The sequence below is a fragment of the Ornithodoros turicata genome, chromosome 2, assembly GCF_037126465.1.
Source record: "Ornithodoros turicata isolate Travis chromosome 2, ASM3712646v1, whole genome shotgun sequence".
Lineage (NCBI taxonomy): Eukaryota > Metazoa > Arthropoda > Arachnida > Ixodida > Argasidae > Ornithodoros > Ornithodoros turicata.
Window position 1 is genome coordinate 36,147,861 of NC_088202.1, and position 27,366 is coordinate 36,175,226.

Below are 27,366 nucleotides of genomic sequence, written 5' to 3' on the forward strand. Positions count from 1 at the left end.
CAAATTAGAAGCGTATGTGTATGGCTCAAGATGAAAGTTTCGATGCAGGTTAAAGCATAAAATGTTCAAGTTCAAGATCAAGGTAGAACGGTAACATCAGGTGGTTTTGTGATAAATTTACAAATAGTGTCACGTCAGGAAACGTGTCACATGACTCTATAAGAAAATGACTCTACGGGGAAATTTTGGATTAAGAGGGGATACCACCTCCGGCGGCCCCATGTATTTTCTATGGGGCAAACTTTGCAGTCTCTTTCGGTAAATATTGAACCGATTTTCACGAGACTGGTCTTGTTTGATAGTATTCGGAAATGCGCTTTGTCGCTTCAGGAAAAATATTGCTTTTCTCAAGACATTTTTCTAAACGCGTTATTGAAGTACAAAAAATTACCAAAATTGGATACAAAAGCTTTGACACGCTCTGATAAAAAAACTAAGAGACCTATGCGGAAATTTTCCTGGAGCGGCAAAGCAAAAATCTTTCTAGAGCATTTTAACACGGGGATCATCCACATCCGATTATCTGTTCTCTCGATATATGATAAAATGTGAAGGTTGGTAACGCGCTGCATTTTGCGCCTTCCTGTGGCGCCATATCGCGGGCTAAAGGGGTACAAAGAATCCCTCCGCCACACAGCAGCGTAAATCCAACACCCTATCCTAGATTCCCTTTCCTGAAAGGTTCCATTCCCTCTTATGAAGTCTTTGAAACAGCTCTTTATGGGAGATTAGGTAAGGGAATGACAAAAGCGTCTGCTGTTTGGGATTGTTGGAGATAGTATGTGTGTCGCAATCTCCCAGTCTGTTCCCTGCCTAGGGTTTTTCCGACCTGATCGGTATGGCATTGCAAGTTTTCCGGCAGGCAAGTCTGCAGCTATGTCGATCACCCTTGTTTGTTTTCTGTGCACAGTGGCCGCCAATTTTTCGGTGAAAGGACCATGTATCCTACTTTTATATGGTGCTGTCTTTGAAAGCATACAGGTTTTTAATTGCACTGAGCATGAAAATCGGCACTGCTTTTGTTATTAGTTGCTCCGGTGCAGGGTTTTAGGAAAAAATGCCCCCACCCCCCAAATAATCAAAATGCCACTGAAAAAATTATCAGCTGGAAGAAATGTGCACACAAAAAATGTCCCCTGAGGGACATCCAATATTGATGCGCCTGGGATTGTTCACTTTGGACGTCGGCTTTTTGCTACAGTGTGAATAAACACGGGGGGGGGGGATATGAAGATGAATTAAAGAAAAAGGGAAAAAAGGAAAGGTCAACCGAAGCGAGTAGTCGTATATTCTGTTTGAATTCCGAATCAAACATGCAATTCAACGTTCGAATTCCTAATCGCATCGATGTTTCTTCCAAACACATTTCAATAATTGATTGATTGATTATTTAAAAGAAAACCAGGGAGAAACATTTCAATAATGTCGAAGCTGCACACGTTAGACTAGAGGGCATAAAATAATGTGAGCGCTGCTCCAGCATGGAAAGCAACGGAGGACACGAAACGTCTAGGTAAATTGTAGCAAGATAAGCTAAGTTGATAAGGAAATTTAAAGATTACGTCCGTTTCATGCTGAATAATGATTTCGCATGTGGTGGATACCATGCGTACGGGTGTAGAAAAAAATGGTCGACAAAAAATGGCCCCTCAAGCAGTCTTGTGCCCGTTACTCGACAAAAGTAATTGATTACCGTTACCGTTACTTCTACGCAAAAGCTAATTGATTACCGTTACCAATTACTCGACTCCAAATGTGATTGAGTAACGAGTAGAAAAGTAATGCGTTACTCCGGTCGTTACTCTACATTCACGCAAATTATACCCGTCCTTGTGTGCCTCAAGAAAAAAAAAGAAAAAGAAGAAAAGAAAGAAAAGAAAAAGCTGTTGAACAGCGGAACAGCTGAAGAACAGCAAAAAACGCAAACGCGTGGAAGAGGTAGATCTGTACGGCTACTGTATTTATGGCCCCGGAAGCCATTGACCCGATTGTGGGAGAACATTGCGTGGAACTTCCCCATGACTCACTAAACCCCAAAAGCTTCATGTACCACACCTCTGGTGTAGGAAGGGATTTGGGAGAGCGACCCTGAGATTCCAGAACGTTATTACAATGACCTCCGCTTGCTAGTAGAACTAGAGTCACTAAAAAAGAAGAACGGCCCAACTAAGGCTGAATGAACGTCGAATGAACGTTTCATCAAACGCAGATTCACCGAAACCGAAAATCGAAAAAGTCATTATTTTTCGTTGTACCATGGCGAAATTATCTTCGTAGCACCCGCAGATTTCGGGTAGCTTACGCGCACATATCGCTATCCCATTTCAGATCTTTCCCTACCAATGAAAAAGGTGCCCAGAAAATGTAGAGGTTGCTCCCAGCTTGGGGTCTTTTTTTTTTTTTTTTTCAATATGTGTCCTACTGGTATGCGTGATTGTTCCGCACTGTTCTATTCCGCTGTGCTGTTCGTGAATGACAAAGATATGAAAATAACCAGTGGTCTCCCCTCTTCAGCTGAAAAACCAAACAAACAAACAAAAAAAAAGAAGAAAAATTTCGCATATTCGTTTCGAATACAGCTATTTACAATTCGTTTCGCATGTAGTGCCCCTGCGAATTAACTTCTATCGGAATGAAGTTCACCAGGGCGCCGACAATCGCTCATCGGACAAGAGCTCACCCAACGATATCGCTCACATATTTACCGACTGCGACTCTTTTACTGCCATGGCCTTTTCTTTTTCTTCGGTGGGTTCAAATGTCCCCGGACAAAATGTCCCCGGACGAAACGTCCCTGGACAAAATGTCCCCGGACAAAATGTCCCCAGCTGCCGTCACTCAGCCGTCTGCCAGTCCTCAACTGCATTCTTGTTCGGCCGATTAAAAAATCAAATTATTCAGATTTTTTTCATTTAAATATGATGAATATTGATTAAATCACTGAGTTGATTTTTGTCTTCTAAGACAGAGCTTCACCTCATGGCTTCCGTGTGCCACCTCGTAGTAGCGAAATCACTTTTTGAGCACATACAAAGAAGGGCGTCTAGACTTCTAACAGTGCGGCTAACAGTTACTAGCTAATGCAAATGGAGATCTATTTGAAAACTATATATAATGAATTACAGCGAATAGTAATAGGGAAAAGAAATAACTGGAAAAGTTCTACGCTTGTAGAATGACCACCCGCCATGTGTAACCAAATTGATTGCCAGTGTGCCAGAGAGCCACTGAAGGGGTCACGTGACGCTGTTTGTGCTAAAAGTCACTGAAGTATAATATATTTCAGGCTGTGTTTCATTTCCAGGCTCAGTCTCATCTTCCCCAGCGTCTCCAGTTTTATGTTACTATTCGAATTCAAACATAACATAAGGGAGGTGATTTAAATCTTGATTAATATTCATGACTTAAATCGCGATTAAAATCGGTGATTTAAATCAATCAACCCTGCACATGGTAGCATGAAAAACATTGGTCACATTTGAGGTACCAACGGCTGTGCAACCGGACGGCATCTGGGGACATTTCGTCCGGGGACCATTTCGTCCGGGGACATTTCGTCCGGGGACGTTTTGTCCGGATCCCGAGACTCGTAAACATCAAGCATAGACATGAAAGAACTAAGATGTGGGTTCGAGTCCTACAGCTGGCTAACCTTTTCAGTGACTTTCTCCTTTCATCGTTAATCAAGCATAGGTTCGCTTGCGTGTGTGTTTTGCAGATTGGAGAAATTCTATATGGTAATGTAATCAATCAATCAATCAATGCACCACATTTTTTTCTGTGAATACACAGCACTTGGCTTTACGAAAGCCTAGCTTCTATCTGCGAAATGTTTTGCAACTCCCAGCCAAAGAAACATCAGCAGGTCAATATAATTTTAAAGAAATAAGCGCGGCGAACGAAACGTAACACTTCGACTTTGCGTGCTGGTGTCGAAGAACTCAGACATGGAAAGCTTAGGAAAGCTAAGATAACATCAACCCCAGAAGTCAGGAGATGCTGTCCACAAAGAGACAATGAAGAAGAATTCGCCTTGGTCGGACCTGTCTTTTTTCCTTTAGCTCAGTTGACCTTGGCAACCCACACAAGACGGGAGATCCCTGCACCTCAATAGTCAAGGAGGTCACACGTGTTTATGGAACTACACAATCCCGCGGAGGAGAAACTCGTAACAGGGGTATTCATTAGAGCTTTCACCTTGATGAGACCCGGATGTTTCTGTGGCGCCATCTACATGCGACAAAGTCGTGAATCGGAGATGGCTCCTCGGTGATATCCCCTCTTAAAGGCTTTCCTCCGGCACATTGGTTTGCCACCTTCGAAAAAATATTTGTGTTCATATTCAACTGAAGTAAATTTGATTACTTGAATTGAACTTTGCCCAGTGAACCTTTTTCTAAAGCTCAGATCGTCCCCATGTAGAGGCCAAGAAGGAGACACAAGAGGTCGCGTCGCGTGGCTCTCCTTTACGCGGCGTTCCTTACGCAAAGGTTATAACACACAGGTGAACGCCACATTCCCAGAACACCAAAAGACTTTGACCTGTCTTGTCGTGTACAAGTCCATCCTTGAAGCAGTCCCATACCAGAACCAAGTTGTAAGGAAGATCCAATGTCGAGACCATATTCTGCGTAATTATAGCAGCCGACTCAGGGATATTGTCTTGGCTAAGAAAATGGCGGGTGTCCCATCTACCATGAAGAACCTCCTGGGTAAGAACATTGCTCGTCTTAGGGCTGGTGTCTACAAATCTATCAAATTTCGCAAAGAAGAGACTCTTCACTCCCTTCGTCAAAGGACCGTAAATGTGGACTCTTCAATGAAATCCTTGCAGCAGCCAATCGTGTTGTAAACAACGCGAGTAGCTTGATTCTCGATGTTGACAACAACGCCGCTGAACATTTCAATTCTGTTGTTGCTAAGTACATCGGCGGCAAGAGAATCAACCATACTCAGAAGCGTTCGTATGGAACGCGGGCATTAGGCGCTGTCGTCGCATTCAACTCTGGACAATATCACCGTTCTCTTCACAAGGCGATGTACAGCACCAGTCCAGGAAAGTTCACAAAGTGCATGCTCATGCACCGTACTGCTGTACACGCTGCGAAGAAGAAACACCGTATCTCAGGGCAATCTCGTTGCAAGCGTTCCCTGTGTGATATCTTCGGGAGGTCACGTGGGCCTGATCCGGACTATGGACCTAACGCACAGAAGCCAGACATATAGAACAGAGTGAGTTACGGTTCGCCTGTGACAACTACAAAGCGGCGCTCCGGCTGTCACGAGCAGACGCAGAGCAGCTACAGAAAGACACCGCTGGACCCGCATCTCGGCCTCTCTAGATGCAAGAAAGAAGGAAAAGGCTCACTGCATCTGTTTGGAAAAGTGCGCAAAATGCTACGACTAGTTGCAAAAGCACTGTTCGTTCAATCCTGTACAGTGACGTCACATCAAAATCCTTGGAATACGGCCGTGACAATGAGCCGTTTGCAATTGCGAAGCTGGAAGGGGAATTACTGTGGAATCATGCGGTCTATTTGTTGATGAAGAGCACCCATTCCTTGCTGCAACACCTGACGGGCTGATGACCTGGCACATGACGTCACACGAGATGATTTCTTTTCTGTGTGGTCATTCAGTACACACAGCTTCTCGCGTATTCTAATTGAAGTCTGCGTGAAGAATAAAAAAATCGATCAAACGACCGCTGCCGTTTCGATGAAATGGCGTTCGATGAAATGGCGTTTGACCAAATGTCCCGCATTCGATCAAGCGACCTTCAACCAAACGGCGTCCGATCAAATGTCCCGGAACCTGAAAACACTGCAGGTGATTTTCTATCGACGTAAATTTTGTTTTTGCTGCTGCTAAATTATCGAATTAAATAAGGTACTCTCTGGAAGGCGGGATTAAGCTATAGATCTTTTCATCAAACACTTTTCGAACGAACGCGTCGATCAAGTGTCTTTCGATTCAACCAAGTGCCGTTAGATCAAACGTCTTCAATCAAAGAGCGTTCGACCGAATGGCATTCGACCAAATTTGCGGACCACGCGCTAGCCGTGTTAGCCAGTACGTGCCGATTTCTGATTGTCGCTAAAATGTAGTTCCTGAAGGTGCTCTTTCATGAGGTAGACGCTCGGAGACCATCGGATGCGAAATTCATAGGTCCTCATAAATTCATAACCCCTATTTTCTTAGGAGATTTGCCGCACATTCCTGTCGATCCCAACAAATGCAACAAGGTCACGCGTGTTGTTGGAACTACATGCCCCCGCTGTGTATTGCGCACTTCCTGAACAACGGCACTGTTACGGCACCCTCAGAGCCGTATATTAAAAGGGAGTCTGGCCATTGGGAAGAGTCACAAAAAGAGGCTCGACCTGTCAATCACAGTTTCGCTCCTCTTATTGGGTTGCTTGTTACCAAGGGGGTCGCCATGACACCTTACTGCCACCCAAAATGGCGACGAAAACAAACAGTGGTGAAGCGGAGATTTCGCGACAAAAATTTTTCACGCACTACTCGGATTTTACGCTGCAAATGTACATTTTCATATACGTTTCTTGGAAATCAGTTTCAACGTACGCTAATCCATGAATATCTAACCGAAAATAATACGTTTTGTCGCCGATGTTAGGCCTAGTCAACACGGCGATCACAGTGGAATCGTAACCAAAGCGGCACTGTGCTGTACAATCTTATATTTAATTGATGGATTTCCTGGATATAAACATTCCTGCCTCTTATAATCCGACTATTCATGTAGATTTGTTTGAAAATCATACCGACATCAGAATGTACCCCAGCAGGTGGTTCTGCTGGCAGAATTGATCTCTATAGTATAGGCTGGATCGCGCATAGGGTGCTCAACAGAGTGGTCACCCGCCACCATATTGGTGGGCCCAACGGATTCTGTCGTCTGCATTTAGTTCAAGCGGGGCTGCCCGTATTTTTAAAAATTTACTTTAAACTAAAGGGCATGTCATGCCAGTTTGTTGCAGCTTTGAGTACACTTCACACGGACAGAGAAAGAGGGATAATTTTTCGCAGGTAAGCTCTTTATTTTGAGGAAAAATATATTTATTCGTATCGCATGCATCTGAACTCGGACTTGTTTGCATTGCTACTTCGCTGGTGCCATTTCGTACGAAGAAAGTATTTGTGGATGCCCCTACAAATGTCAAGACCATGTACTTTCTATAAACAATGCGCTTGTGCTTGCAGGTTCCCCTCACAATCGCTCAGCTGTGCCCAAGAAGCGGACGAGGAACCTGAGCCAATATGCCAATTTGTTCCACTGTTATTTTAATTTGTGAGGTACGGTGGAAGTAAATAAACTGCTGTGTTAACCTCGTATGTGCAGTCGCTCCTACAGCGTATGTGATCACTGATAAGTCATGCATGTGCATGCTCTTGGTGCACAGCGCTTCGAATTTCTGTAATGAAATACGCTGACAGCTGAACAACTGCAAATCACTCGTGACTATAATGTTGTTTTGAGATGAGGAATAGGGAGTTTCATCGCCAGGGTCTATACTCCATCTCATTGCTGGTGTGAATAAAATAATGAGCCCCTTCAGAATAAGGATCGAGGTCTTATTGCAGAACACACACAGAGACACTCGCCCCTCTCCTATGCGCGATCCAGCCTTTATACATAGAGATCAGTGGCCGGCAGCGGTAACGACGGTACCAGACGACAATTCCCGACGTGCCTTACGCTCCCCAGGTGGCGCTCATCAAATTTGCTCTTACAATCCACTACTTTGCAGATTGTGAGAGGGCATCCATTTCAATCCCATACAATCCACTTGCCACCCAAAATGGCGCTGCCCGTGTTTGATAAGGGGGCAAATAGTGAGGATAGGCTGATTGATAGCGCCCCATATTTCAAGACTTCATTGGTCGGAAAGCTGAATAAGTCGGTGGAGCTTCAGGTATAGGCATGACCCACTAATGGCCAGATTCCCTTTTGATATACGGCCCTGGGCACCCTGCGCCTCTAGCGCCACCTCGTGGCCGTCACGGCCGTTCGACATGCATACATACATTTTACAGCGGTAGCTGTTAACGGGAAGGTCAAATCGCTGTGACTGTATCACAAAAACCCTCTGTTTCGGTTTCGCTGATGCAAACCAAGTTAAAATAATCTAAACCTGCACTCTAAAATCTGTACCTCTTGAAACACCCTTTTATAAGGTAATTTTTTGCAAAAATGTACCCTTTATTTTATGCGGTACGAAAGCGCCTAAGAGGTACAGCACTTTTAAGGTACTGCCGTCTAACAGGTACCCCCGTATAAAGGGTACAGCCGTCTACAGGTACAGCCATTTTAGAGGTACCGTCGTCTAAGAGGTACAACCGTCTAAGAGGTACTGCCGTCTAACAGGTACTCCCGTCTAAGAGGTACTCCCGTCTAAGAGGTACATCAGTCTAAGAGGTACAGCCGTCTAAGAGGTACAGCCGTCTAAGAGGTACAGCCGTCTAAGAGGTACAGCCGTCTAAGAGGTACGCCCGTCTAACGGGTACTGCCGTCTAACAGGTACAGCAGTCTAAGAGGTACGCCCGTCTATGAGGTACGCCCGTCTATGAGCTACGCCCGTCTATGAGCTACGCCCGTCTATGAGGTACGCCCGTCTAAGAGGCACGCCCGTCTAAGGGCCACAGTTGTCCAAGAAAGTTGTCCACACACAACGAAGAGGAACATGTTTATGGTGACATAATCCGTACGTGACGTATCGCACACACAGCAAAATGCACGACGTGCATCATGTATTATGCGTTTACCCTTTGGTATCAGTAGTGGTAATACACACTCGCCGAAGTGTGCATCTGTAACATACGCGAAGGGTGACCAACCTGTTGCAAGCACATGCGGGACAAACACAAAAGGCGATCTAAATACTGAACCGCACTTTATTTGACCTTCAGCGATTTCAGCAGCTCCGAAAGCCGTGGCTTTCTGTACGGCTTCGAGAATTCGTTGTCACCCACAACATATATTTGCAGGACGCCTAACAACTGGCCAAAAGCAGCTTGGTATGTCACGTTTTTTTACGTAGTAAATTGTCAAGCAGCAGAGCAGTGCAAACTCAAGCATGCCCAACGGTTCCAGCTGCACAGCCTCTCCGTCACTACACCAAACAAGGCTCTCCTGTCCGAAAAAGAGTTTCGGTCCCGGAGAGACTACCTCTTCGGGGACGATCTGGAGAGGACCGCCGCAATTAGTTTGTGTTTGTGCCTTCCAAAAGAATTGTCTCAAACAAAGGAAGCAGTCCACATACCGTTGATATCAGGTCATACTTCGATTTTTTGGACGAAAGAATACGTCCATACCGACGAACGTCGGCGATTCTTTTTCCTTCGTGGCTAAAAAAGCCGCCAGGATGTTGGTCATCTCCACCATTGCTTGATCAAAGCTTTTGCGGAATCTTATACGTCGAATTCCAGTATCAGCTGAGAAACAAATGAAGTTTAGATCTTAGAGATAAAACTACACTGTCGGCTTGAGCAGTAACAGCACAGCAAAACTGATAATTTCGCTTGATTTATTTCGATCGTATGAATAATTAGTGTTGACAAACTACATCGCTACGCCGTTAAGTGAAGACGTCACTCTGACCCATAGGTGTTTTGCCGACTGGCTACTTTTGGTGCCTGGCTTTCCAGCAAAGCAATGTATCCAGCCGATCAGATTTCGCTCCAGTATAGAATTATAATTTTATTCCTTACCCTGAGAGCAGGATTCGAAACAATCTATTGCAGGTGGCCACGCCATGGGGTAGTAGTAGATGGGTAGAAATCCAGCGAACCGGTAGAATGTAGGAAGGAGTTGCCTCAGGACAGAAGCCGCCGATATTTCGAACAGAGACTGTTCTTCTTCTGGGCACCGTCCTCATCATTGGCATGGTATTTAAAGGGTTAAGTGTGACGTGTTTAAAGGTTCATGCGAATTGTGGGTCAACTGCCCGGAGGGAAGAAAGGTTCCGTACGGGGTTTTACGGCCGGAGTGAATGGCTGCTTTGTTAGAGTGTGGAGGGGATTATGTGCACGTAGTGATCTAGGCTACAGACCGGTTACAGAAAAATGGAAGGTTCACGAACACGTGGACGAAACGGGACAACAGGCAAGAATTGGCAAGCATAGCGAAAGATAAGGAGGTTAGTGATTACGTGGGGAAAATTCCAGAACCAGCAACGTTTTTTTTTTTTTTTTAATATATACATATATATATTTGTAATGCAAAGTTGTGGCATGCAATAAAGAAAGTAGAAAGCAGTGGCCATGCAGAACGTAACAGATGATAATGGAGGTAGAAGGGAAAAGCATATTTTATTTGTGAAGTGTTTCTAGGGTGCCTTGTGATTTGTTGATACCGGACGGGTGAAGAGCGTTGAACTTGTATATGAGATAAGACTCCCTATCACGTCTGTCCCGTGTGGATCTAAACCCGGTTTCTAGAATATATAGTTTAATGTTGTCAAAATTGTGACCAGGAACGTTAAAGTGTTCGGCGACTGCTTTGGGGAGTTTGTTGGACGTGTCGGTTCTGTGTCCGGTAAGGCGGTTGTTCATTTGTTGGCCAGTTTCACCAATGTATTGCATAGAGCAGTCGCCGCATTCAATGCAGTATATGACATTGGAGCTTGTGCATGTGAATGCGTGGTTAACGGGGTGGGTGTAATTGCTCGCAGTGCTTTTGATGGAGTTAGCGTGTTGAACGTGCTTGCATGTTTTGCAGCGCGGGAGGTTGCAGGGTCGTGTTCCCGTGTACGGGGTGCTTGTTTTGCTGATTTTGGCATTGACCAAGGAGTCTGCCAGGTTTTTTGCGCGTCGGTATGTCACCTGTATGGGATTTGTGAATATATTGCTAAGTCGGTCACTGCTTCTGTAGAATGGCTTTGATGTTTGGAAGTGCGTTGGAATATCTTGTGATGAAGCTTATTTTGCACGCGTCAGGATTTTTTCGGTTTTCCAGAACCTCGTCTCGATCGAGTGTGAGTGCCTTGCGACGGAATTCGGTTAGGAGGGAGTCTGGATAGTCCCTTTGGGCAGGTGTACTGCAGAGTTCGTCAAGCTTCTCAGCGTAATCTGTGTCGTTTGAACAAACTCTGCGTAGTCTTACACTCTGCCCATTAGGAATTCCAACCTTACAGTGACGCGGGTGGTGACTCTTGAAGTGAAGGTATTGTTGTTTGTCAGTTGGCTTTTTGTACAGGGTTGTGATGAGGTTGCCGTTGTCTAGTGATATTGTGGTGTCGAGGAAGTTAATTAAGTGAGTTGACTGTTGTGATGTGAACTTTATGTTGCTATGCGTGGTGTTCAGTAGATCTATGAACTTTTGAAATTCATGTTCCCCGTGTTCCCATATTATCAGTATATCATCGATGTATCGAAGGTACACCGTGGGTTTCAATGAGAGGGCGCTGAGAACTTTGTTTTCTAAGAACCCCATGAAGATATTTGCGTATGTGGGTGCAACAGGTGTGCCCATACTTGTACCGTGTACTTGTAGGTAGTGTTCGCCATTGAACTCGAAGTAGTTCAGTTTAAGGACCAAGTCCATTAGAGCGAGTATGGTTTCCGTGTCTTTTCTGGTGTTTGTTGTAGAAAGGGTATTGCAGAGGGCTGTGATTCCGTCGTTGTGTGGGATGTTAGTATACAGTGATGTCACATCCAGCGTGGCTAGTATTGTGTTCCTACCAAATGTACGAGTCTTGTTTATATCTCTGACTATTCTAAGGAGGTGGGGTGTGTCTTGTACATGCGATGGCAGTGTTGTCGGAATATGGTTTAAATAGTGGTCCAGGAATTTCGAGAGTCTTTCTGTTGGTGTGTTGTTATTAGATACAATTGGCCTGCCGGGGATGTCAGCCGTATAGAGCTCGTTGGCGTGTACCTTGTGGATTTTGGGCAGTAAATAGAAACGACCTGCGCCTGTGTTTGATGGGGTGAGATATCTGAGGTCATCACGTGTGATGATCTTTCGTTCGTGGAGGTCCTGTATGGTATGGGTTATTAGCGCCGTGTACTCCTTTGTTGGGTCATGGTCCAGTTTGAGGTAGTGTTGCGTATTGTTGAGTTGCCTATGAGCTTCAGAAATATATTTATCTGTGGGCCAGATGACGATACTCCCACCCTTATCTGCGGGCTTGATAATGATATCATCTCTGTCAGCTAGCGCTTTGATGATGTCACGCTGTGTTTTAGTGAGGTTGTGACCACGCGAGCTTTGGGAAATACCGCGAAGGATGTCGTTGCTTACTTGTTTAATGTACAGGTCTAATGCGGGTTCTCGGCCGTGATTTGGTGTCCAGGTTGATGGTAGTCGGAGGTCGTTGTTGTTTTCTTGTGTTGTATGAGCGAAGAATTCTCTAAGGCGTAGCCGTCTCGCAAAGTCTGATATGTCTTTGTGGATTTCGTATTCGTTAACAGAATTGAGTGTAGGGCAGAATGTTAACCCCTAGAGAGGACTTGTAGTTCGTCGCTGGTTAGTGAGCGTGATATATCTATTACGGTGCTTGCGTCAGCGTTTTCTCGGGGTGACTCAGCGATGTTGCGGGGAGTTGTGGTTGTGGTGCTGGAAATTATTTGTTCGGCTGCTGCGTGTGTCGTGTTAGTGGGTCCGGTATCCGTGTCGTTGTTGGAATTAGGTTTTCCGAGTTTTGAGTGTTCCTTGTTGTCTAGCTCGCGGTTGAGTTGTTGAATGTGTAGTGTTCGTTAATTGACCCGTCTGACCTTATGAAACCACTGGAAGGTGGGGCCTGTCGGTTCGTCGACAGCTTATCTGTTCCGGAACGTTCTTTTTCTTTTAGTTTTCATGATGGCCAAAAGAAAACCTGCCTCCTTCACGAACACACGGAGAGAGTTCAATCTCTATTTTATCAATGTAAATACCCAATAAGCAATAAAGATAACATATACAGAACGACATTTTCCTTGCTCACTGTCTAGCCTGTGTTCGTAATAGACTTGAAACAAAAGCAGACAATTTAAACAAAAGTACCACAGTTGAGGCTCTTTAGCTGACGACATACACAGGAGACGTTTAATCATCTGCCGTGAATGAAACCATCATAGTTGTAAATCAACAGCTCCGAGTCCGTGCGATATACATGCATTATCTGACTGCATCGAACCCTTTGGGGCGTTACTTGAACGCAAGAAGTGCTGAAAGCAGCGGAAAGCACAATAAGATTTTGCGCAAGAGGTACTGCTTTATACGGCACAAGACACGGTACCTCATAAACTGACCGTGTACCCCATAAATATGCTTGTACCTCATACATACAAAGCGAAATCCTTTGTCTAGCCCAGTACCTCTTAAAGCAACTGCGGAAAAGCAATGATGTACCTGATATTTACCAGGTACAGCTCGATATAAGGTACGTTATAAGGTACCGATTTTAGAGTGTAATAAAAGCAGTTTTGACATACTTGACGTACTCAGAGATGGGTAGGTTGTCCCGGAAAGTGTCCCGATTTTTCGGCGTGTCCTGTCCCGCTCTTAGTAATATTTTTGTCCCGCTAATCCTCTACATATCACCACTCACTTCACAGATCACAAGGCCATACCCGACACTCCCTTTCCGTACCACCGCAAAAATTGCCATTTTTGCGTGGTTTGCGAAATACAAAATCTGTTGCTATACAGGAAAATATGGCCAAATGAATGCGCTATCGAATGATGTAAGTTTCAGAAACAAAGATATCCGTGTATTTCCAAAATCAATTTTGGAACACACACACACAAACACAAATCGGTGCAAACATCACCGATACTCCTGCATCTTGAACAAAAATATCACTCTACAAGTTCCAAAATACACGAAATGTGGCAAGTTCTGTCGGCAACAACACCTGCAAATATCAACACTCTGGCTCAAGAAGTTCATGAGTTGTGGAAACTAACGTTAACGTCCATGGTGTTAATGTTGACTGAGTTCATTGAAGGAGTAAAACAGAAATGAACATCATGATTTCTACAGAAAACGCTAGTTTCATGCTGAATTTTCCTGTTCTTGTACCACAGTTTGCTGTTTCGCCCATTTTCTATTCCTATTCCGGTTAGTTTCGAGACAGGAAGAGCAGTAGCAGTGCAAGTTATACATATTAATACATTCGAGTGACTCGAGACTAACATATCCATTTTTCCTTTAAAAAAATACATTCAGGACAAAAATCTGATTAACACCTTCAGAGTCGTTATTTGCGTTCTAGTAAACGAAATCGAACACAAATATTATTCAATATGCGAGCATCGCGCGTTTGCGGAAGAGGTCCGCCGCGACTCCACGACCAAAATAAAATCTCCACACTGCCTCTTTGGCACACAACAAGCTTCATGACGCACCACTACGAGGAAAAGCAAAAGTGAAGACTACGCCCACTCTGCAGTGTTCATAGTATCTACCAAATGCCACCACTTGTCTATATCTGCTTTGGAGGCAAAGTAGCGCGGCTCCTAAACCGTCGATCACCGGTGACCGACGCTCCATGGGCGCAGTAAGGAAAGGCCTAAAGTTGTTGTACTTGTAGTAGTTGTACTGTCACTGTTTGGAAACAAACAGCGCAAACCGGATGACCTACGGGGCACGAAACCGGTTAACGCGCGCTTCTCACCCTGGCGACGCGGAGCCGGCGAGAGGATCTTTGCAAACAATATGTGTAACCGGGAGACCAACGGGGCACACATCCGGCTGACGCGCGTTGGCGCACCCTGTCGTCGCAAAAGTATCTTAAAAGTGTCAACATCCACATACAAAAGCTACCGCTGAAATTCGCGTTACACAGTCGTAATCGTCCTGTAATGTTTTTCGACACAGACATACTCGAGAGGCTGCAGCATGCATTGATCTCCTTTACACTATCCGGTACATTAAAAACAAAGCAGTTTGCATCCTACATCTCCGTTCGTGCCGCTGAAAGGTTTGATCACATTTCGAGAACCAGCCCTTGTCGATACGACGGTTGACACGCAGATGTGCAGTTCCACTTGAGAATGCGTGGAGTGGGCGGCGCTGTTGTCACGTCGAATACTACTAATACTGCCTTTGTTAGCACTCTCGCAACGGAACAGTACCCCCACCCCACCCCATCCCATAGGTGTCGCAAGGTCCTGATACCGCGTAAAGTCTTCAAGCACACACATGTGGAGGGAGTTTCAATACCTTTTATTGGACTGCGGATTCTCACACAGGAATCGCAACATTCAGAAGCACTTTGTATCAACCCCTAGTTCTTTCTGACCGCTTGCTCAAGGTATTCCTTCTCTCTCGTGGCCATTGAAGGCCGAGGCTTGAGAAGGAAATCACGAAAGAGCGTTTTCTTTTCTTACTAGTTGAGCACTCCTTTGTTATGTGCTATCCAGTCGAGGAACGCAGACACCCTAACGTACTTTGCGGGAGTGCCGTCCCCACAGTTTCTGGGACCAGTGGATGTAATTCCAACAAGAACAGGGTTTCCTTCAGGATACTGGATAGCTGGATCCCCCGAGTCATCCTTGAGGAAGAAATTGATTTTAGTGAATATTTAGAAGCGCCAGGGCACGCAAGGGAACGCAGTCTTACTGCCTTCGGAGGGGTTGCCTTGACGAAAACCGAGCAATGCGGATCCCACGCACTACACTGGGTGTTTCGAGGAAGTCCCCGAGCTGAATGACTGGAAACGGCAGGCGCTACCGAAGAATTTTCGTTCTGGCAAATATCCCTGAGACATCCACCAAGAGCTGACACCAAGAGTGGTACATTTGCATACACTCATTATTTAAATTAAACATGCTAACTTTTAAATTTTGCTTCGGACGCCTCCGGTATACCTTTGCCCGTGCGATCGGGACCTGCAGGAAAAAAATTTGAGAAAAGAACCGGCGTCGAAATTTGGTGATATTTTCGAGTGATTAATAGGTCACCGGAACTTGCGTGCGTAAATCTCAGTGTCCTCGCTTCCGCGTCAAGCGCCTCACAGGTTCCGATAGGCAAGGTGCTTTGTGATCGCTGGGTGTTCAAAATTTGATTCCTAGTCTCTTCTGAAGCAGTATGTGTGGCTGTTGGGCTGTTGTGAAGGGCTGACTATTTCCTTCAGGACCACAATGCCAGGTATTGGCACAGCAACGGTAATGCTGTGTACTTCTCCTACATATGAATGTATGGAAGAATATGAAACCCACAACATCAAAAACGAATTTTTGACACTTTGATTTCGTTACAAATTTTTTATTTTCAGCTGCAGCTGAAAATCGCTGCTTACACGTGACGCGTGCTTGAAGCTTGCTTGTTGCAACCGTTATACTCAATGTTACATTACGTGCGTGCTTACCGTCGGTAAATTAGTTTATGTACACACAGAGAAAAACACAGTCTATTAGTCAGGTTCTGACAGTCGCGCTTTACCGCCTTCTAAGGATGTTTCTAGAGCCAGGCACATACACCTCCAGCTCCCATAGCGTGCGCGGTATGCTAGCCTAGACACGGATGTCCAGCCTTTTCCCATGATTCTTAGAAAGTACCGGTCACCTATTGGTTTCAGTTTACATATTTCTTGCGCGGAGTAGCGCAGCAATGCGCTCTTTCGCTCAGCTATCCAGCTCTGAATTGTGTGCTCCTCTGCCTGGGTCACACGCGGGGCCGGATGACGGAAGACGAGGACCAATCGGAAAAGACGCTTTAATATTCCTTCTCTACGTGACTGGCACACAGTGCTTGCGATGCATTCGTCATCACTGCGATAAAAGCACACTCTCGCGCTAACCCAACGACAACAGAAATTCGATCAGGGTGCTTGTGTGGAGGGCACACCAAGACAATCAAACGTGAGACGGATCCGTGCACCACCATTCTGTGCAACTGGTCGCCTCTCTATAGGACCGACGCTTCCCTCCTCTTTCTCACCCGCAGTGCCTACGCACGCGACCACGTCTTCAAGCTTGGCGGTTGCCCGAGCCCTGGATGCACCCACTGTGGGGAAACAGAAACGGGGGAGCATGCTATAATATAATTCCTACTCACATCGCATGCAAGACCCAGGTTTCAGCAAGATGTGCCGCCCACCAGCACATCTAACCCCAGCTCGAGGAGATAGTCCATCCTCGTGGTAACCCCCATAGCCGGAAGCTCGTCCAAAGAGCTCTGTTGCAGCTCTCCCACAACAGGATGACTATAAAACCAAGCTGCTTACCAGCAAATAAGTTACCGAGCCTCCCATCCACCCCCTTCCCAATCCTCAGCCCAACGTTACCCCACCCCCTCCGAACGACAACTGCGGGTTCCGTGTACCAGTCGGGGAGAGGATGAGCACGTTCTCGAAGAATGTAATACCTAAGCGTCTCTGCGGTTGTTCCTTAGCTTCCAACACGCCCGTGTATGAACCAGGCGAATGAACACGCAATTGAGACTAACCGAGAAGTTGGCCTAGTTGGGTATAACTCTATAAACTCAAGTTGCTAGTGCGCGCTGTCCTTTGTCTTCCATTTTGTCTCCGTCCCTGTTCGCACATCTCGTCATGACGCAACTGAGAGCCAGAGGATAGCTGAGTAAAAGAGCGCAATGCCGGGCTACTCTGCGCAAGAGACATGCAAACTGAAATCAATTAATTATTCGGAAAATCACAACGCGTGAGCGCGGTTTTACTTGTGGAATATTTCTTGGCGATGGTAAAACCGAACGCAACGGCACATGTGTCGATGTCGTCGTTAGTGAGGTTTAGAAAGTTAGGATTTGCATTTAATTAATGAGCGTATACAAATGTGCCACTCACTGGTGAGCTGTGGTGATAGTACAACGACATTCACAAGAACGAAACCATTAGTTTGTAGCGCCAGCCGTTTCCAAATTATGCAGCTTGGGGATTTTCGTGAAAGACCCGGCAGAGGCCATGCAGTGTTTAGCCAAAAGGGAATACTTCGCTTCTAAGAACGGAGCAAGTGAGTGACATCGTTGGCTCGGAAGTGAAGCGCCCTTGTTAGCATTAAGGCACACACATGCAATACAGCGACTAAGCGGAAGCCTTTCACGCATTGTGGGATATAATTTGTTGCAAAAAGGAGTAGTAGGACATTGTTGCGGCCAGGTGGCATTAGGCATACGCGTTACCGCGCGCACTTGTAGCATGTGGGTACGCGACTTCAGGTCGCCTAGCCACATGCGGTACACATGAGCGGAATCTGCCTGCGGACTGCCGCTGGGCGGCAAAAAGGAGTGCTTGCGGCCCAGCAGCCGCTATCGCCTGTGGTTTTCGCGGCTCTCAGGATGTCGACGCTGACAATGTTGTCAACGGGCTGCAGACTGCGTGGGTGGTCGGAAGGAAACAAGAGCGTAAAGGCGCGTTCCCAATGCGGGGCGGGAGCCCGGAACGGTGCCCGCAACAGCAGAAACGTGACTTGGAGGACGCCGGAGGCCCGTTCTCCGGCGCCATTCGTGCAGTCGCTCCATGCGCGATTGACTATACGGCGGACGGCAGCGACCAACCAATGAAGGCGAAGAATAAGACAAGGGTCCGTGGTGCACGAAAACAAGCGATTGCCTCGTAGCGCGCACGGAAGTCTGGCTTCTCTCGCCCTCGTCGGTTTATCTCGAGAGTACGACGAACCTCGTTGTGGACACTCTCGCCGTACTCCTTTCGCCGCTCCCCGCTCCGAGAGCGTACGCCCGAGAGTATTTGAATAAATGAAAGCTCAGTGGGAGGCAGGGTGCAGTGGGAACGTAGCCTAATGCAATCTCCTTTGAACACCTGCATGCATGAAGATGCTCGCGTCATGCCGCTAAAGATCTTGCATTGCGCGGTCGAGGAAACGCGGAACGCGGAGGCGGTTTCTCCCGCATCGCGGCAACAATGTTCCGCTCCGCATACGCGTTACCGCGCGCTTTTGCCGCATGTGGGTACGCGGTCTAACGGGTAAAGGCGGACATATACCACGCACGTGCATTTTTGTTTGGCAGACGCATCACAAACAGTTATTGCCTTACTGCATTATGATGTTGCAACAAAAGCAGCGGTTCAAACCATTCACATTGATGTGGAATTGTGGTGTTCATTGTCACAAGAAGCGGTAATATTATCATAATAGACAGAACTTAGGAAATGAAAGGAAGCGCTTCACAGACCCTCAAGATATACATACTCTGCACGTGTCTTTACCAGTCGCTCCAGCGCAGAAGACCAGGCGCTTCCTGATAGGGCACGCGATGCATTTCCATTGCGGACTAGTGACTGGGAGAGAGACGACTTGCAATGTAGGAGGGTACCTGTAGTCTAAGAAGGAAAGAAGGAAAGCCTGGCATGAGTCTTTATAGCGAGAAACTCAAAGTTTGCCAAGCAAGCGTCGCATGGCACGAAACTGATTTCACATGCGAAGTTAAATGTAAAGTTTATCATAATCAGAGGTTGACAGGGAAAAAAGTGTCACACCAGGATGAGTCTTGGTAATGGTGGGCGGTAAAGCACCTGAACGCTTTGCTTACAGGTGGAAAGCACGAGTATACGAACTGTCGGCAGAAGCACCATTCGACACAGCTTCTTCGGCCTTCGTGCTTAATTTTCCTACGGTGGTCTTTGGTTACGATTGTCAGTACAGCTATATATGCTTTTGGATGTAAATGCTGGTATGTTTTTCTCTCACCATTCCTTAAATGTCATCATGGGTCCAATTCTATGACGCACCAGAAGAGCGCCTGCGCTTTGACTTTTGTCATTATGCAGAAGGCTCGTATTTTCTAACCAAAAATTGAAATGTTGCACCTCTTCAACTATTCATCAACCTTGCTCCTTCACCGTTTAGTTATGGCGATGTGTAGATACAGGACATTTGGCAGAGCATTCATCGCGGAGAAGCCCTGCTTCAGAAGACGCCCCGGAAACAGTTTCCAATACTGCCCCGAAAACTTACTTTCGTCGAGGCCCGATCCTGTGACGAAGACGTCGCCCTCGATCCTGTAGTCTTTTTCCGGGAGTGAAATTGAGCCAATGGTGCAATTACTCGCTAGAATGTCGAATGGTTCATCTAGTTTCAGCAAAGCGATGTCGTAAAGAGGCGGATCCTGGAAATCTTCGTGTACCTTGATGTTTTTTACCTTCGAGAAATGTAGATGGTAACGTCATGCCATTATCAGTAAGGAAAGATGGCTTAGCTGTTCTCATCATTATTAAATCCCGCCATTCTGAACGCTGAATGGTGAGCGTGCGCACATGCAATGTTGGGAGAACATATTGCCGGCTTTAGGTACACAGGTGGCCTAAAGGCCCCTTGATGGATTAATAAATAATAATAATAATAATAATACACCATTTTGAGCAAAATCCCTTCAACTGCAGTGCCGTGCGAAACACTGGAATGTAAACGACATTCACGGAAAACCTGAAGGTACACTCTTAGAAATGAACTTAACCGCATAGCACGCTCCTAGCCAACCATCATCACGAATGATACCGTTATACGCCCTATGGGCTTAATCACTTCCATCGTTCGCGAGCCAACGAGGGGCGGAGCTCTCGTTAATACGAACACGGTTCACGTGACGCTTGACGCGCTTTTTCGTTAACGGGACAAAGGTGTAATCTCTTGCTCGCGTAACGACCGACGGTGTCGTCTGCCTAACGAATGTGTTCACGTGCTCACAGGCTTCATCGCCTACATGGCTCATGATCTAACGAGGCGCGAGGCACTCGGGAGCTCGAGCACGTGGTGTATGACGCGCTCTTTTCGTTAAAGTGAGAGGGGCGTAATCTCTCCGTCAAGTTACGATCAAATTAGATCGTTTGCCTAACGAGTGGGTCTACCCACTCGTTAGAATGTGAAACATCTTCATTTGGAGATTTGCAGAAACGGAATTTCTGCAGAAACGAACATGTATTGCTCCACGACTGTGTACAAAATGACATGCTCCCCCTTTCATCGTATTTACACCAGTGGTTACATGAGGGCTGTGAGGTATTCTCGAGAAGATGCAGATGAAGACGAGAAAGAACACGAAGAAGTGACAACGACAAGCCATAGACAAACCATAGACAAACAATGCGAGCTATCCAAACAAAATTAAACAACCTCATTGGTCGACAAGATTACAGCCTCATTGGCAGCTATAGTTTGTTCAGGGCGGTGACATCACAACACGTAACGGCTCGTCACGAGCACGATAGCCTCAACGAAGAAGCTAAATGAGGAGCAGGGATTGTGCCACAGCAGGGCGTCGATAAGTTTCTTCGTTTCGTTATTCGTAACGACACGCTGACGTTGAAGCTGCCCAAGAAAGATGGCGGAGTGATTCTTCGCTTGGGCGATCACACAAGCAGCTAACTGTGCCCCATGGACGTGATGGCGTCAGGATGCCTTTCAACTGGACGAGACAGATTCTGTAAAGTTCTTCCGTCCGCCAAGAAACGCTCTCCGCACCGTTTGTGAGGACTTGTTACCGTGTACTTCACTCCGTCTTGATAGCTACGGGTGTTGTGATGAACAACAAAGGCGAAATAGATGCATATAGTAGTGTTCGAATTGTTCTCTTTAATAGTACATTGCGGACATAGTGTTGATGTAGCAATGAAAGGAAGAGCAAATGATTCTGTGGATTTTCTGAGGTCGATTGTCTTGAATAGTTTCATAACATTCTCTTGCTCCGCGCTGCTAACATTGAATTAAAACAGTTCACTGGCGTTCTGTTCAAGCTCACTAGAAAACCGTTGCACTGCGAATTTATTTTATTTTAGGCGTCAGGATGCCTTTCAACTGGACCAGATAGATTTTGTAAAGTTGTTCCGTCCGGGAATAAATGCTGTTCGCACTGTTTATGAAGCCTGACTGTAAGGCTGCGCGTTGTACTTCCATGCTTGAAGAAAAAGTTACATAAAGTTAATGAAATAAGTGTACACGTTGAGGAGAACGGGCAGCCTCCTCCTCTTTCTTCTTTTGATACTTCTGATACCACTACGTCTTTCCTTTCTGATCTCGGACTCCCAAGTGAACTAGAACTCAGCACACACTAGTTCTCGTATCATACTTAAGACCATTCTCACCCGACACCATCGTCAGGGTAGGAACATTATTTACAATTTTTTGCGTATAGCTCGACGATTATCCTTACAGTGATGTACATGTTTGTTAATTATTTTCACACGACTAGCCAGCTATATATTGAGACGGGAAGAAAAAGAAGATGACGAACGTGGGAACGAACATTGGAACGCAATGAGCATGTATGAGAGCACGAGAATGCGAGCTATCGGAACAAATGAAACAGTCCTATTGGTCAGAGAAGATGCAGCCTCGCTGTCAGCCTGCTCTTCGCTCTAACTGCTACTGTATATGTCTATAACTACTATATGTCTGGGGTTTTTCCTGGGTTTTCCTCAGATGCTTTCAGACATATGTCGGCACAGTTCCCTTAGAAGTCGGCCCAGGACGCACATTCCCCCAGGGCGTCAGTCGTGACGTTGCCCACATACGTGAGGCCGACAACGGCAAGCCCTATCACCACCCACCACCACCACCACTGCTCTTCGCTCAGGGCGGTTACATCACAACACGTGAGCGCTCGCAACGTGCAAAATAACCACAAAGAAGAAGCTTCACGAGGAGCACAGATTGCGACCACGCAAAGCTTCGATAAAGTTGCTCGTTTCGTTAGCCTGAACGACTCGTTCATCTGTCTCGTGCCGTTACGTTAAACGTGTGAAACGATTAAGCCCCCTGATTTGTTGAAAACGGGAGGCGTCCGCCTTTTATGTCAAAATCATGAACAGCATAAGTGTTACAGAAAAGGCGTACGCCGCCCGTTCTCAACAAATCAGGACAGATAACGATATCTTTCGAGATGATGGTTGGCTAGGAGCGGCTATGCGGTGAAGTTCATTTTTAAGAGTGTATATTATATGAAGGGAAGTGCCTCAGGACGAGAGCCGCCCATATTGCGAACAGATACGGTTCTTCTTCTAGGCCCTTCTCAACCCTCTTCACGTCATCTCTAACCATTTAAATACCATATACCAATGATGAGGACGGTGCCCAGAAGAAGAACAGTCTCTGTTCGAAATATCGGCGGCTCTCGTCCTGAGGCACTTTCATTCTCCTTTCCTTACCGGTCCGCGGGATATCCTACCCTTCAATGAAGCTATATTATTTTCCTCTTCGATATCCATTTGTCTATGCACTGTTAATGACTGCAGCATGCAGACTTCAACACGCACTAATAAGCATGCAGGGTAACGTCTACTTTCCGGAATACAGTTTAGTCAGCTATAGCTTGAAACGTAACGCAACAAATTATTTTGTAAAAAAGTGTACATTATTTATTCGGAAAAGAAGATGCACGCCGACAGCACAACGTGTCAAGACTGATAAAAACAGTTTCCAAACCGGCCTGGTTGAAGATCAATTTAAATTACATAAGCTGTTAGCGAAAGTAGTAATGTGGTAATATACAGGCTCTAAAACAATGATACATATTATATAGGGTGTCCAAGCTAAGTGTGTACATATTTTAAAAAAAGTATATATCTCACTTTTTCCGAGATGAAATCAATTGCACTATAGCATATGCTGAAGGACACCCCTTAGGAGGGCATTAGCAAACTCCTAAGACAATGTCTTAACTAACTTTCAATAAATAACTTTTTAATTGTAAAAGCTACGAAGTTCTCCCAATGAGAACATCTGTTCCTTTCGGTCACCTGATGTCGTAGCTGTTTTCAGAACAAAAATCCGTTTGGTATATCGTCCACAAAAAAATTGTGAAGGAACACCGTTTTTTTCTTTATTTTTTTCAATGCGCATCTTCGGAGACGCGTATTTCCTTCATCCCCAATGTGAGAGGGGGAAGAGCACACTATCGCCTCTTGCGTCCTGGAAAAAGATTAAAAGAAAACAGAAACCGTAATACAAGATAAGGGCAGTTCCGATAGAGTCACCCGATACATTTGTTTCCGCAAGTTAAAGCTCATCTTCGACGCATGAGACGTCACTGCGCTCCTTCATCCTGGATGGGATGGGTGGATTGGTTCCTCTCGAAGGGAACATCTAACTACTAGATGGGTAGAACCTAAAATTCATTAATTACCTCCGTAATGAAGGGCTCTCGCGCAATAGCGATACAACAAAATTGTAGACAATAATACCTCTGTCAGACGGGCACATATACGGCCCTTAAAGTTACGGCATTAAGAAATGCCCGTAAGTTACATACGGCCCTAAGCTCTGGGGAGCTGCCAGACGGTATCCGTGAAGGCATTTTGTCGATGATGTCCACGTCGATAAACAAGTCTGTGAACGTTAAAGTAATGTAGCGAAATCACGCTTTTTGTTACTGAAAGTACACGAAAACAACGTTTTGTTGGTATTTTCAAAATACAACAGCAAACTATATTTGTTTTCAAGTGCTTTGGATATTGTTTTGAGTGCCGTCCGACTTTTTGGATGCAGACGACACGGTGCGATGCAGCGTGCAGTGGTTCGAGGGTGTGTCTACAAACGTAACACCTGTACAGATGGGATAAAAAGCCAAGCAAAGTGCAAAAACGCTAGAAAAACACACACAAAAAAAAATGACAACATTACGTCGGGAAAAAAGCATTTTATTTCGAATTGAATTAAATGTGCTAAATCCTGTTTATGGTGTGCTTGGTAACAAGGCTTGGGCAGTTTCGATGGGATGCCGTAAACTGTCTTGCGGGAACGCCGGTGCCCTTCTACCTCAGTTTTGTCGCAAAGGCCTTATTGCTGACCGTCTGGCAAGAAGTTAATGACAGTATGCATTTACGGCCGTGACCGTTAAGGCCGTATGTAGGGTTCGCAACAGTGACACTGAGCACTCGAAAGCACGTTGTGCGTGAGTTCCAGGAAAACCTCGTTACCCCCCGGCACTTAATCAGGGAAATGACGCCTGGACGTTGCACTGCTCGAAGTTACGGGTTGCACGGTTTGACAGCTGCGACCGTTGGCCGTAAATCTGGACCAGAGGGCGGGGGTTAAGAAGGGACGCTCCTGTCAAAGATTTTAAAACAATCCAGTTGGGAGTCCCAACACTTTGAACCCGGGCCGTCCGATTGGTGGTCCTGGGTTGAGGTTGTGGTCCAGATTGTCACTCTTTTAAGGAGGTGTCGGAGCCCGAAGAGAGGAGAGAGAGAGAGACTTGTCAAGGGTCTGGGACCCATGTGAATTTTACCTCCAGTCCAGAGAGTTTTGTAGCAGTATGTGTAAATCGGTGTTGTACATACATTAGTGTAAATAAACCTCGTCGTTGTTGAGCCCCTTGTCCGTCGGACGTCTTTATGGAAATCAGTTCCCGATCATCGGACGTCACAGCGAACCGACCTTCCAGCTGGAGAAGCAAGTGGTGGAAGGAATTTTACTGGCGCAGTCGACAGGATGTTCATCATCGGAAAACTGTGACCATCCGGACGGACAGGCAAGGCGTGCAAGTTGCAGCAACGATGGTAAAGGTACGACAACGCACAGCAAGGCTACGAAAACTGGTGGAGCGTCCAGGAAACTGCAAGGACAACTCCGGACCCAGGGCGAAAAGGAGCAGCAGTCAACGACGACAGGCAGTGTCGGCATGGTTACTACAGCTTCGACGGACGAAGGCGACTTCAGCGAGTGTTGGGACACTGGCGTGACGGAAGCGGAGAAAGCATCTACACGGGAAACTGAACTGTGGTGGCAGAAGAACTTCGAAACATCTCACGAGGTAGGTGAGCGTTAGATGTTCGCAGGGTCCACGAGTAGGTAGCTTGCACCGTGTAGGGTACAGCTATTGTGTGACTTTAGCTCCACAGTGTTAGAACGAGCTTTTCTCGGTGTCAACCAACGTTGATTGTGTTCGCATGTTATCGTTAGGCGCTGCGCGTGTGCACAGCGCAAAGTGAGAGCACTGGAGTGTCGAGTGACGGTTAATGCTTACTCGTAGCAAAGTAAGGCAAGAGAAAGCCAAATCCGACTCAAAAATGGCAGAGGAGAATGGAAGCAGAAGCGTTTCCGACATAATGCCGACTGAGAATGTAAGCGTTGAAATCTTGCGACTCCAGATAGAATTGGAAAAGGAACGGTCACGGAGGATAGAATTAGAGAGGTCCCGCGATGACCGCTCGACTTGCAGCGATATACTGCCCACACGAACACGGGAAGAGAATCAGCAGCATTATTCAAAACGACTAAAGAGTGTCTTACTCCCGCTGCCAGCAGACCGTGAAGTACCGATGTGGTTCGAAGGGGTCGAAGGGGTGTTCAAATCTTACAAAGTGCCACAAGATGTGCAGAGCCACCTCATCCTACCTCTGATCTCTAACCGAGTAGGTCATCTCTACTCAAAGCTCACGACTGACGAGCTAGATGATTACGATACAGTAAAGGAAGCGGTGCTCGCAGCGCTCCGGTTATCCCCGGGCGAGTACAAGAAGCGTTTCTCAGAATCAGTGAAAGCCAGAGAAGAGACGTGGTCCAATTACTGGGCTCGTCTGCGCAGCTATGTCACCGCGTACGCTAAATCACGCGAAGTAAAAGACTACAACGATTTGATAACGCTACTAATTGCTGACCGCTTTGTGGACTCCCTCACAGAAGAAGCGCGTCAATTTGTAACCCTCTAGCTGACCGACGTAAAACCGGTAGAAAGCGTCATTGTAAAAGCCGTCGAAAAATTCGAAGATGCAAAAGGCAAGGGTAGCGCGATTGTAAATCACAAGGAGAGAGGGACCCCTGACCGTCGCAAAGACAGTCATAAAGAAAAAGCGAAAGCAGAGGAGAAGAGCGTCCCCCACAAGGGAAACGCGAGGGACCGAACAGACGGGAAGAACGGCTTTTCGTGCTATGTTTGTGGAGGCAAACATTACGCTAGGAACTGCCCTAAAAAGAGGTTACCGAATGGTGACCACGCAGCACATAGTCAAGCGGACAATAGCGACTCGATGCAGAGGCGTGTAAACCGCGTAGCCGCAGCTAAGGACGAGGACGCTGTAAATGCCGCAGCTGACGTAGAATTAGCTGGTACAGCCGTGATAGTAGCCAGAGTCAGCCCGTCAGCGACAGGAGAGTGTGACCGGTTTGCTATCCCCAATCGGGAAGTCGTGTTGCAATGCGGAGAGCGGAAATTTCGCGCTATGATCGACAGCGGAGCAGATGTGACCGTTGTTAGGGCCGACCTATTTCCACACCGCGAGAAAGACACACTAAGCCCCCTGTGGCTCGGGTCTGCGTTTGGACACAGAGTACCCGCCGAACTAGGCATACTGCCAATTAGAGTAGTCGGCGCGAACGACGATCATGTCGAAGTCAAAAGGACTATCCCATTGGAATGCGCTTTCACAGAAAAGCTAGTGGGAGATGCGGATTGCCTCTTATCACTCGAGGCCTGGAACGCACTGCAGCATTCAGAAAAACAG

At 46.3% G+C, this 27,366-nt stretch overlaps 1 protein-coding gene across 1 annotated transcript in view; it reads right to left on the reverse strand.

Annotated features, from left to right (window-relative positions):
• Positions 1 to 15,171: 15,171 nt before the first annotated feature.
• LOC135383362 (chymotrypsinogen A-like) overlaps positions 15,172 to 27,366 on the reverse strand; it is a 29,763-nt gene continuing 17,568 nt past the window's right edge. The window contains exons 5-7 of the mRNA XM_064612850.1: positions 19,886 to 20,069; positions 19,121 to 19,251; positions 15,172 to 15,504 (exon numbers count right to left, since the gene is read on the reverse strand). Coding sequence (XP_064468920.1) covers positions 15,340 to 15,504; positions 19,121 to 19,251; positions 19,886 to 20,069 — 480 coding nt within the window. The 3' untranslated portion in view covers positions 15,172 to 15,339. The remainder of the gene's footprint in view (positions 15,505 to 19,120; positions 19,252 to 19,885; positions 20,070 to 27,366) is intronic.